The following is a 13150-nucleotide window of genomic DNA, read 5'->3' as shown; positions in this document are numbered from 1 at the left end:
TGTTGCTCTTGTTTCAAATTGGTCTACCACCCACACCAAATTGGAACTTCAAGGTGGTTTACACAAATGGAAAAAGAACTGTTTGACAATGATACAGAAATATACCCCCGAAAGCAACAGATAAAAGCATGATTGCAGATTTAGAATCATATCACATTTGGCCGTGGGAGATGCGCCAACTGCAATTTGAAGACTCAATTAAGAAGACAATTTTGGACACTTTTGTAGAGTTATTTATGTATAACGCACAGCTTTTGACACGACACCCTCTCCTCTCCTTGTGCTATTTCTATAGCTGAGTAATATTTTTTACTGGTGATGAGGTTATTAAGGCTATAATCTATTATATATTGCCATTGCCCTCAGTAGGGTTTTTATTGGGTTCTACCGAAGGGACACGGGTGGCGTTGTGGGTCAAACCACAGAGCCTAGGGCTTGCCGATCAGAAGGTCGGTGGTTCGAATCCCCGCAACGGGGTGAGCTCCTGTTTGGTCACTGCTCCTGCCAACCTAGCAGTTCGAAAGCATGTCAAAGTGCAAGTAGATAAATAGGTACCACTCTGGCGGGAAGGTAAACGGCGTTTCCGTACGCTGCTCTGGTTCTCCAGAAGCAGCTTAGTCATGCTGGCCACACGACCTAGATGCCGTACGCCGGCTCCCTCGGCCAATAAAGCAAGATGTGCGCCGCAACCCCAGAGTCAGCCACGACTGGACCTAATGGTCAGGGCTCCCTTTACCTTTACCTTTACTGAGGATACCGTACCTGAGAGACATCAAAGATTTGAAGTTCTAGTCCTGGGATTGATGGGAGTTGTAGTCCGACAACATCTGGAAGGCCGCTGTTTCTGCATCCCTGTTTAAAACATGGTTTGTCCGCCAGACTATGAAACAAACCATGGCTTGTTTCTCCAAAGTTTGCTTTGTTTTCCAGCTGTTCTTGACTCACTCCTTACTAGTTTAGTGTCTGAGGCGGGATGCTCAGGCACACCACAGTTAAGAATGGGTATTAGGTTCACATGAGTCATGATTAAAGTAAGGTGGTACATAGGCTGAGACCCTATCTGCCTGCAGACTGTCTCGCCAGACTGGTGCATGCTCTGGTTATTTCCTGCTTGGACTACTGCAATGCGCTCTATGTGGGGCTACCTTTGAAGGTGACCCGGAAACTACAACTAATCCAGAATGCGGCAGCTAGACTGGTGACTGGGAGCGGCCGCCGAGACCATATAACACCGGTCTTGAAAGACCTACATTGGCTCCCAGTATGTTTCCGAGCACAATTCAAAGTGTTGGTGCTGACCTTTAAAGCCCTAAACGGCTCGGTCCAGTATATCTGAAGGAGCGTCTCCTCCCCCATCGTTCTGCCCGGACACTGAGGTCCAGCTCCGAGGGCCTTCTGGCGGTTCCCTCACTGCGAGAGGCCAAGTTACAGGGAACCAGGCAGAGGGCCTTCTCAGTAGTGTCGCCCGCCCTGTGGAACACCCTCCCATCAGATGTCAAAGTGATAAACATCTACCTGACATTCAGAAGACATCTGAAGGCAGCCCTGTTCAGGGAAGTTTTTAATATGTGACATTTTAGTGTATCTTTCATCTTTGTTGGAAGCCGCCCAGAGTGGCTGGGGAAACCCAGCCAGATAGGTGGGGTACAAATAGTAAATTATTAATATTATTATTATTATTATAACCCAAGGCTCATAAACCAGAAACAAACCATGGTTTCAGATTGTTGTTTGTCAGCAGGAAACAACCCTTGCTTAAGCTGCTGGGCAATGCTCACACATAATGCTAAGCTACATTTGAATGCAGCACGGTTTAATAAGCTATGGTCATGCATTAGAATAATAGAACTGCCGAGTTGGAAGCGACCCTCAGGATCACCTAGTCAAGGAGAACTACTTGAAAATGATTTACAGATGGTATTTAACTCCGAGTAGGCTTGCTGAGATGTAGAAGACTGAATCAGATAAGTGCTGGAGATTCAAAGAGCGGAAGGGAACATTCTTTCATAGGTGGTGGACCTGAAAAAGGGTAAAAGAATATTGGGAAATACAGCGGTACCTCGGGTTACAAACGCTTAGGGTCACAAACGCTTCAGGTTACAGACTCTGCTAACCCGGAAGTAGTACTTCAGGTTAAGAACTTTACCTCAGGATGAGAACAGAAATTGTGTGGCGGTAGCGCAACAGCAGCAGGAGGCCCCATTAGCTAAAGTGGTACCTCAGATTAAGAACAGTTTCAGGTTAAGAATGGACCTCCAGAACAAATTAAGTTCTTAACCAGAGGTACCACTGTAATCCATAATGAACTGAAAAAATGTTTTAAAAGTACAGTGGTACCTCGGTTTATGAACTTAATCGGTTCTGGAAGTCTATTCTTAGACCAAAGCCGTTCTTAAGCCGAGGCACGCTTTCCCTAATGAGGCCTCCCGCTGGCAGTGCCCTTCCACCATTTGGTTTCCGTTTGCAGACCAACGTAAAGTTTGCAAACCGGGACACTACTTCTGGTTTTGTGGAGTTCATAAACTTAATAGCTAGTAAGCAGGGCTGTTCTTAAACTGAGGTACCACTGTACTTCCCCCAAAAAACCCTGAGTCCTTTCTGTGGGGGATAATTCAGTTGGAAATTCCCAGGTGTCAAAAAAGTTTTTTTATGTATTCCACTATGGCGGCCCGTGTTTTGTTAGCCCCAAAATGGAAAATGAGCAACTTAAACTGATGGAATATGTGCAGCTTGTGAACCTAACATATAGAATAAGAGAAGGGGAGAACATACGTTTAAAGAAGATTGGAAAACATTTATTGAATATTTGTGGGGGAATTGTGCACACTTGAAAACATTGGCAGCATCAAGATAAATTCAACCGTGTCAACAAGTTTTGATGGCTGTAATATTGGAATACTGAATGGTTTAGTTTATGTAAAATATGCAGGGATTTATGATATGTAAAATGAAACATGGAAAGAGAAGAAGGGAAGTCATTGATATTTTAAGATTGCTTAAATGAGTATTTTAAATTGTAAAACAGAAAATTTAAATGTGTGTGTGTGTTTGTAAAAAGATTATCTAGTTCAACGCCCTACATTGCAGGAATATGCAGTTGTCCTGTGCAACCTTGGAGCTATCAGTCCCTCGCTCTAACCAACTCAGCTATCCAGTTATGTGTGTTCTAAACAGAGGGGGTGCGGTTTGACCTTTTAGAATTATGTATGGTAATATTCAGTTATGCCACCAGAAGAACAGTTGCACTATGGTCCAAGGTCCTATTTTATTGCAGGGAATCAAATCCATAGATTCTAAAGTGTTCTATAGCCATGCCTGTACTCCTTAACATTGTTTCTGTTGTAAGGGCTACTCACGGGAGACAAAATAACTACCCGCAGGACAGTGATAAGGAAGAGCACACATTTTATTCACACATGCTATCAGCAAGGATGTGGGCTCAAGCCTGAGATAAATGGTTATGCAAAACACTAGGATGTGCCCAGACTTGTCCTGAACAGCAAAAACAATTAGTGCCTCTAGCAATGTCACACCTGTGGGGAAGGAAGCAGATGGAAAACTATTAGCATGAGTGGCGCTGTGGGTTAAACCACAGAGCCTAGGGCTTGCTGATCAGAAGGTTGGCGGTCCAAATCCCCGCAAAGGGGTGAGCTCCCGTTGCTCAGTCCCTGCTCCTGCCAACCTAGCAGTTCAAAAGCACTTCAAAGTGCAAGTAGATAAATAGGTACCACTCCAGCAGAAAGGTAAACGGTGTTTCTGTGCGCTGCTCTGGTTCGCCAGAAGTGGCTTAGCCATGCTGGCCACATGACCTGGAAGCTGTACGCCGGCTCCCTCGGCCAAAAAAGCAAGATGGGCGCCGCAACCCCAGAGTCAGCCACGACTGGACCTAATGGTCAGGGGTCCCTTTACCTTTTAATCCCATCCAGATAGGAATGCCAACCTATTAAGCTCACTCCCTCTTCTCTTTCCTGTTGGCCTCCAGGTGTCAAGGATGGATGCTGAGGATGACCCGTTGTTGCAAGATGCTTGGGTGAATGAGGAAGAGGAGGTAACCACCGGCCCCCGCAAGAGAACGGAAGGGCTGCAGCTCTGTGGGAAGTGCCAGTGGAATCCCAGGCCACGGACTCCGGCCACAGCTGTGCCTACCTCTAGTTTCTGGAATGCCGTGGGTTGGATCTTCACCAACCCCTACTCGGCCAGCCTCATCCTCTTCTTGGGCTGTGCCATCCCAACCACCCTAGCCATTGTCATGTTCCTGCACTATCCAGCTCTGGACATCGACATCTCGTACAACGCCTTCGAGATCCGCAACCATGAGTCCTCCCAGCGCTTTGATGCCCTGGCCTCGGCCCTCAAGTCCCAGTTTGGATCCTGGGGCCGCAACCGCCGGGACCTGACGGACTTCAACTCGGAGACTTTGCAGAAGCTGATCTTCGAGCAGCTGCAGCACCTTCACCGCAATGCCTCACGGCCGGCTGGCACTGCCAAGCGGAAGCGCAGAAGCCTAAACCAAGAGAGGACTAGCCCCTCACTCCAGAGTCAATCCGGTTTGGCCAACCAAACCTCCCGCCAGCCACGGAGCGCCCTGTCCCACTGGGAATACTCAAATGCGGTCGTGAGCACCAACACACAAACCCATGCACACTGGCGCATCGAGCTCATTTTCCTGGCCCGTGGAGATGCTGAGAACAACATCTTCACCTCCGAGCGCCTGGTCACCATCCACGAGATTGAGCGCAAAATCATGGACCACCCTCACTTCCGGGACTTTTGTTGGAAGCCCCATGAGGTCCTTAAGGATCTCCCGCTGGGTTCCTACTCCTACTGTTCCCCTCCTAGCTCTCTCCTGACTTACTTCTTCCCCACAGAGAGGGGTGGGAAGATCTACTACGATGGCCTAGGGCAGGATCTGGCTGACATTCAAGGTGAGAATTGTTGGGTCACGGCACCGGCCCAACCATTGGGCGGACAAAATGCTTTGCTTTGAGATATCCGGCCAGTTGTTGGTGCTCTTGGGATCTCATATGGCCTTGCAAATAAGTTCATAAAAGCTTGCCAGGCTATCGGTTCCTGCTGTGTTTATGCCCTGATTAAAATCTTTCCTGGTGAGGAAACTGTGGTACTCCAAGTGACTTCGTTCTGCCACTAGGTGTCGCTATAATGTACTTGGCACAGCTAGCATATCTCTCTTGCTGCCTACAGACACAAGGGCTGGATTTTTGCCCTAATCTTCACAGCAGGGGGTGGGGGAACATCTGTGGTCTTCCAGATGTTGTTGGACTCTATCCCTCAATGAGGGAGCCTGTTGTGGGGGCGCCTGTTTGTGCCCCCTCAGAAATGTTTGCCTGGCACCATAAGCCCCCTGGAAGCTACCCTAGACCAAACTAGAGCATTGGTTCAGTATTGTCCACACTGACTGGCAGTGGCTCTGGGGGCAGGTCTCTTTTCCAACCCTACCTGGAGTTGCCAGAGATCTTCTGTAATAGTTGGGTCTCTCCCACAGAAGCGAGACAACTCCGGCAGTAATCAACTCAGGTTTATTGCTCAAAACACACAAATCACTCTGGAGCTCAGTCACTCATCATCTGCTTCCAAATTAGCTGTTGCCGAGTCTGAGCTCTGCCCCTTCCTCTTCCCACATTTAAAGCCCCACTTTCGTTTCCTTTCCTGTTCATGCCTCTTATTAATTCTTGCACTCCTACGCATCATGGGATGGGCTATTTCCAGTGGCCCTCCCTCTGAGTCCAAGCTTAAACTGTCAGTCTGCGTCTTCCCCCTTGAACTCCCCCCTTCCTTCTCCATGTTCTCAGAGCTCAGACTTCTACTGCAATGCACTCTGTGTGGGGCTACCTTTCAAGGTGACCCGGGAACTACAGCTAATCTAGAATGTGGCAGCAAGACTGGTGACTGGGAGTGGCCGCCAAGACCACATAACACCGGTCTTGAAAGACCTACATTGGCTCCCAAAGTTTCCAAGCACAATTCAAAGTGTTGGTGCTGTCCTTTAAACCCCTAAACAGCCTCAGTCCATTATACCTGAAGGAGCGTCTCCACCCCCATCGTTCTGCCCGGACACTGAGTTCCAGTGCCGAGGGCCTTCTGGCCTTTCCCTCTCTGCGAGAAGCAAAGCTACAGGGAACCAGGCAGAGGGCCTTTTCGGTAGTGGCGCCTGCCCTGTGGAACGCCCTCCCACCAGATGTCAAAGAGAAAAACAACTACCAGACTTTTAGAAGACATCTGAAGGCAGCCCTGTTTAGGGAAGCTTTTAATCTTTAATAGACTATTGTATTTTAATATTCTGTTGGAAGCCGTCCAGAGTGGCTGGGGAAACCCAGCCAGATGGGTGGGGTATAAATAATAAATTATTATTATTATATTATTATTATTATTATTAACTAGGCTGCTCCTCCCTCATTCAACATTCCTGCCTAATTACCTCCTCCTGTCTCTCCATGCTCTCCCTCTCTGTCAGCAATGGGACGCAGCTGACACTTTCTGTTCTACCCCTGAGCCAGGGTCTCATACAGAGGCCTCCTCCATCTCTTGCCACTTGGTCCTTTTAACTGGACATGGCAGGGGTTGAACCCAGGACCCTCCAGCATGCAAAGCTGGTGCTCTAACACTGAGCCATGGTCTCCCTGTAGCCTTATTGGAGTTCACCGATTGGGTCTGCGTTGCTCCGGGACAGGAGGAAGGAAGTCAAAATGACACAGAGTTGGTTCAAAGAAAGAGTTTATTCTGCTCTCCGGATAGCAGAAGGCACTTGCGTGGTCAAGTCCACAGCAAGTCCAAAGAAATGACAAGTTCCATGCAGTATTTATATCCTCCAGGCACCCTCTCTCTCCTCCCCTCAGAGCCCAACCACATCAGCCTATGTACGCGGGTTGACATCACATATGTTCCTGCTCTGGCACTCTTAACCTTAAAAGGGATTTCCTTCCTGCACTCCTGACCATAAAAGGATATTCCTGTTCCCACTCCTATCTTGGAGCAAGAGGTCACTACTTCCGAGAACATGCTCTGGCGTTAGTCCCAGACTTGGGTCTCTGCATCATTTGTGGTCAGAACATAAGATATGTCTGTGTCTGTTCTACTGGTAGAGTCAAGGCCAGTCTTGCCATCAAACTGATAAGGGAGAGAGCTGTGTTCTTGTTTTGCATTTGCTCAGTGGCTGAAGTTTATGCATTTTAGCTAAGGAGAAATGGGGATTTTGGTGCAGTTTAAAAACTGCCTGCACAGTCAGTTTTTGGGTTTTGGAAACCCATTCCTTCATCCCTATGAAAACCTCTGGTCTCTCTCTACCTGCCCCAAGGTTCGCTGGAGCTTGCCATGACCCACCCAGAGTTCTACTGGTATGTGGATGAGGGTCTGTCGGTGGAGAACCGGAAGAGTTCCCTCCTACGCAGTGAGATCCTCTTTGGTGCTCCGCTGCCCAGCTACTACTCAGTGGAGGACCGGTGGGAAGAACAACGGAGGAAGTTCCAGAGCTTCGTGGTCACCTATGTGGCTTTGCTGGCCAAACAATCCACCAGGTGAGCAAGGAAGGTATTTCGCTCGTGGGTGCAAAGCACTTACAAGCTTGCCCCCACCCACTCTGCTTTTTTGCTGGAAGGAACCATAATGCCTGAAAGAGCGTCTACACCCCCATCATTCAGCCCGGACACTGAGGTCCAGCTCTGGTGGTTCCCTCCTTGTGAGAAGTGAGGTTACAGGGAACCAGGCAGAGGGCCTTCTCGGTAGTGGCGCCCACCCTGTGGAACGCCCTCCCACCAGATGTCAAGGAAATAAACAGCTATCTGACTTTTAGAAGACATCTGAAGGCAGCCCTGTTTGGGGAGGTTTTAATGTTTGATGTTTCATCGTGTTTTTAATATTCTGTTGGGAGCCGCCCAGAGTGGCTGGGGAAACCCAGCCAGATGGGCAGGGTATAAATAATAAATGATGGTGATGATGATGCAGCCCTTTGTCTGGTAGAGGAGGGTCCATTAAGTCTTCCGATTTCAAAAAGTGAAGTGTCTAGTCCTCATGGAGACATACAGACTCCAAATTTAAGGACGTGGGTGTTTTTCTTGTGGCATGACCCTAGACTGACCCACTGCCCTTGGTGGGCAAGGAGATTTGATTTCCAGCAGCTGGTATTCAGAAGCATTGGTACTGGCAGGGACTGGCAGGACACAGAAGAGTGTGCATTGGGGTAAGGGGATGGGGGCTGCAGTCTGACTTGGGAGAGGTGGGGCAGTGATTTGGGGGGACCTGTACCAGCCAAGACAAGAATTGGAGACAGGGAGTGGAGGACGGAGTGCAGGAAGGGTCGGAAGAAGAGGAGGAAGAGGCAGGGCTAGGAAATGAATGGTCAGGGACTCCCCCAGCCTCTCCTGCACCACTGTCTTCCAGAACCAGCAGGGGAGTGAAGAGAGAAGAGCAGAGGCAGCTTCCACAGGGGTGCAGTCTCCACCTGGGTCCATGCAGCCTGTTTGGGGGGGGAGGTACATAAACAGGGGGAGAGGGAGCAGCTCCCTGTCGCTGCAACTGCAGCATAGAGCTCAGCCCTGGGAATAGCTGTTCTGTGTGTGGTTATTCGGAGCCGTAGAACTCCAAAGTGTCTGCTTTTGACAATGAACAGCTAACTATCTGTCGTGGGCATTCGGCTGGGGAATGCCTTTGACAGTTGCCTCTGACTAGGGAGGAAGAGCAATGTCACCATGGGTAGCAGCCCCGGAGAGCCTCCTGCTTCGTGATAGCCAGGGAGGGCAGTGGGAAAGGACGCAACAGTTGAGAGGCAGATAACCTCAAACCTGCTGGCCTAGTGTGGTCCTCCAATGTGGTGTAGTGGTTAAGAGCAATAGACTTGTAATCTGGGGAACTGGGTTCGATTCCCCGCTCCTCCACACGCAGCTGCTGGGTAACCTTGGGCCAGTCACACTTCTTTGAAGTCTCTCAGCCTCACTCACCTCACAGAGTGTTTGTTGTGGGGGAGGAAGGGAACGGAGAATGTTAGCCGCTTTGAGACTCCTTCGGGTAGTGATAAAGCGGGATATCAAATCCAAACTCTTCTTCTTCTATGTCTCTCCCGCAGGACTCTCCCCAGCGATACCTCTCACTGGTCCTGTTTTGGCCCTTCCTGGAGGGTTTTTGGGTGGCTGGGATGCACTCTTGAACTCTGCTAATTCTTCTTCCTTGAACGAATGGAGGATCGAGAGGGATGGAGGAAAGAGGATTGAGGCTGGGCACAGTGCTTGAGGCAGATCTGGCAAGGGAACAGGCGAGGGAACAGGCTCTTTTCTCTCTCCTGCTCTCCTGCGGTTCAGACTTTATCAGCTCTCTCATTTTAATTATCTGGGATTAGCTTTGCTTGAAGACTCTTTTTGCAGGCGAGCTGGGCAATTGGGGTGTGTGTGTATCACAGCTCTCCATGTCGGCCACTCCATCTCCTGAATCCTCTCACTCATTTCCCTCCCCCGTGCGGTTTAATATAATGAAAATACCGATTAGGATTCCAGGTGGGATCCATGGCTTTGGGAGTCAGTAAGCTAAGCTCCAGAGGGAAGTGGGGGAAAGAAGCAATAAGACTCTTCTCTTGCTCTCAGCAATCGCTCTCTTGAGAGCGTAATCCTGCTGCTCTCAGCTGGGAAGGGATGCTCTCTGCAATGGGGGCGGAAGGCAGAGAGGGCCGTCAGGGAGCGGAGATAGAGCCGTCAACAGGACTCCTTGCTGTGTTCTCCAAGGGCAACCTTGGGACTGAGGAGAGAGAGGAAGACGAGGAAGGCAACCACACTGGGCTGGGTGTAAGCAGGAAGACATGCAGATGGGGGCCAGCTGAGATCCAGCTGAGGTTGGTGAAGCAGTTTTTAATAAATAAATAGACTAGGTTGGTGGTGTAATAAACGAAAATCTGCCCTTATTCCCTTATGGGGTACACAAGAGCCCTTATAGAGTCCTTTGTAGGTTCTCCATCGGACGGAGAAAATAACAGAAGCCAACCAAAGAATATTGAGAAGCAAAGCAGCTAGTAAGCCTGATCTTTATTGAACTGCAGCAACAGGGTGCCCCCTTCACACACAGGAGAAGGAGGAGGACCCCAAACCAAGGTGTGCCCGCTCTTATATAGACATTTTAAATTGCCCACCTTGGAGTCCAAAACCACCCCCAGACACATCATACCAACATCACAGAAAGGGGTGGTCTACAACAGAAATCTGAGTGCATTGTTTACCAGAAATCTGTTGTTTACCTCCTGTCTGGCAGGTTACCTGTTAATGCTTACTTGATTGGATACCATGGGGAGGCCTGGCCAGTCTTTTGTAATGATAAATACCAGAAATCTGTTGTTTACCTCCTGTCTGGCAGGTTACCTGTTAATGCTTACTTGATTGGATACCCTGGGGAGGCCTGGCCAGTCTTTTGTAATGATAAATATTTAGTTCCTGAGCCAGGTCACAGGCTCACCCTATTCATACACAGACATACCCTTAAGACAGGATTTGTGAATGAAAAGACAATGGGAAGGCTTTTCCATTTTCCTTGACCTTGCAGAGAAATCATTTGGTAAGTTTGGGAGTCAAAATGGTTTCCGGGCTGTTTTCCTGTGCTGCTTCAGACATGTGGTTTATATATTTATGTATGTGTTTGCTTGGTACATTTACGAACATTTATTATATATATGACCTTAATTTTTTTTATTTTAGTGGGTTGGCTGAAGGCAGACGTGAGATGGGAAAGGCAGTGCTGTATTTGCCACAAAGGGGGGGGGGCAACCTCCCACAGGTTTTCTCTTGCTAACTGACATCTTCCTCTGACCCACCAGTCAAGAGTTGAGCCAGGGTTAGCTGTGGGAGGTAGAGAAATGGGCGACGAGAGCAACACAACCCCTATTTTTAGCACTTGTAGGCTGACTAGAGATGAAGACGTGGGGTTGGTATTGTTATAAGAAAAAGCTGCTCCCTTTCCCTTATGGGGTATTCCAGAGCCCGTATAGAGTCCTTGAGGGTTCCCTCTCGGTAGGGGGAAACAACAGAGGCCAACCAGAGTATATTTGAGAAGCAAAGTGGCTAATAAGCCTGATCTTTATTCAAGGAACTGTTGCAACAGGGTCCCCACTCACCACACGCAGGAAGAAGGAGAACCCTGAACAATGGTGTGCAAGCCCCTATGCGCACATTTGAAATTGCCCACCCTGTAGCCCAACACACACCTTTCCCCCCCAAAAACATACATACATCACAGAAGGAGGCAGTCTCCAGCAGAAATCCTGCCTTTCAGGATCACTGATACATTACCTGGGCAGTCTGGCTCTTCTTTTGTGATGGGTTAATACTTTTGTTCCTGCCAACCTAGCAGTTCGAAAGCACATCAAAGTGCAAGTAGATAAATAGCTAACGCTCCAGCGGGAAGGTAAACGGCGTTTCCGTGTGCTGCTCTGGTTCGCCAGAAGTGGCTTAGTCATGCTGGCCACATGACCCGGAAGCTGTACGCCGTCTCCCTCGGCCAATAAAGTTAGATGAGTGCCACAACCCCAGAGTCGGTCACAACTGGACCTAATGGTCAGGGGTCTCTTTACCTCTTCAATACTTTTGTTCCTGACTCCAGGTCACAGGCTCACCCTATTCATACACAAATGCGCCCTTGAGACAGGATTTGCAAGCAAAAAGGCAATGGGAAGGCTTTCCCCATTTGCCTCCCTTACTGCAGAGAAATATCTGAGGTCATTGGGAGAGTTAAAATGGTTTCAGAATTGCTCTCCCGTCCTATTTCAGACACATGGTTCATATATTTAGATATGTGTGCATTTATGAATATTTATTCTGTATTTGGAACCTTAAATTCTTAAGTATTCAAAAGTGAAGATGGTAATCATAACTCTCTCCCCCCCCCCGGTTTCTTCCTAGCAAAGTCCAAGTGCTGTACGGTGGGACGGATTTGTTTGACTACGAAGTGAGGAAGACATTCAACAATGACATGTTGCTGGCTTTCATCAGCAGCAGCTGCATTGCAGTGTTGGTCTACATCCTGGCTTCCTGCTCAGGTAAGCTATGTCGGGAGCAAGGATAACCTAGAACACAAGGAGAGCCCTGCTGGATTAAGCCAATGACTCACCTCATCCACAGACAGGACCCTGGGGCTCCAGAGCACTTTTTCCCTTCCTGTGGCATAGCCAGCATGCCTAGTAGGCATCAGTAGAAGAAGAAGAGTTTGGATTTGATATCCCTCTTTATCACTACCCAAAGGAGTCTCAAAGCGGCTAACATTCCCCTTTCCCTTCCTCCCCAACAACAAACACTGTGAGGTGAGTGGGGCTGAGAGACTTCAGAGAAGTGTGACTAGCCCAAGGTCATCCAGCAGCTGCATGTGGAGGAGCGGAGATGCGAACCCGGTTCACCAGATTACGAGTCTGCTGCTCTTAACCACTACACCAAACTGGCTCTCTCCTGCATGAATTTGCCCAGTCCCAAAACAACACCGTGGAACAATGGTCAGCATAGCCAATGGTCAGAGATGATGGGGTTTGTAGCTTTGACTTAACACAGCTGTCTCCTCTGTTGAGCTGGTGGTGTGTCCGTTGCTCCAAGTTCTGATGGGTGGTAAAGGTCAAGGTCAAGGTAAAGAGACCCCTGACCATTAGGTCCAGTCATGACCGACTCTGGGGTTGTGGCGCTCATCTCACTTTATTGGCCGAGGGACCCGGCGTACAGCTTCCGGGTCATGTGGCCAGCATGACTAAGCCGCTTCTGGCAAACCAGAGCAGCCCACGGAAACACCGTCTACCTTCCCGCCAGAGTGGTACCTATTTATCTACTTGCACTTTGACATGCTTTCGAACTGCTAGGTTGGCAGGAGCAGGGACCGAGCAATGGGAGCTCACCCCGTCACAGGGATTTGAACCGCCGACCTTCTCATCGGCAAGTCCTAGGCCCTGTAGTTTAACCCACAGTGCCGTGACACATTCTAAAACCCAGAGAGAACCTCAGCAATTGTATGGTCAATCTATCCAGAAGATAAATTGTATATTGAAGTGTTAGTGATCTGACACTGGTTGCCCTTCCTGCCCCTGTTCCTTCCCTCTCTCCTTGTCTCTTAAGTTCTTTGATGGTGTGAGAACAGCCTACAATGTCCTAATCAGTTAAGAGGAAGAGATAGTGATGAGTACCTTCTT

The 13150-nt window shown here is 48.9% G+C and overlaps 1 protein-coding gene across 5 annotated transcripts in view; it reads left to right on the top strand.

The window, feature by feature from the left end:
- The window catches only part of DISP3 (dispatched RND transporter family member 3), a 101764-nt gene that overhangs the window by 37129 nt on the left and 51485 nt on the right, over nucleotides 1-13150 (top strand). For all 5 annotated transcript variants that reach the window (XM_081923444.1, XM_081923445.1, XM_081923443.1 and 2 more), the window contains exons 2-4: nucleotides 3983-4925; nucleotides 7313-7532; nucleotides 11886-12022. In XM_081923444.1, the coding sequence (XP_081779570.1) occupies nucleotides 3992-4925; nucleotides 7313-7532; nucleotides 11886-12022 (1291 nt within the window). In that variant the 5' untranslated portion in view covers nucleotides 3983-3991. The remainder of the gene's footprint in view (nucleotides 1-3982; nucleotides 4926-7312; nucleotides 7533-11885; nucleotides 12023-13150) is intronic.

This window comes from Podarcis melisellensis, assembly GCF_964234715.1.
Source record: "Podarcis melisellensis genome assembly, chromosome: 8".
NCBI classification, from domain to species: Eukaryota; Metazoa; Chordata; class Lepidosauria; order Squamata; family Lacertidae; genus Podarcis; species Podarcis melisellensis.
Note: the sequence above shows the minus strand (reverse complement) of the source record. Positions and strands in the feature narration are given on the sequence as shown.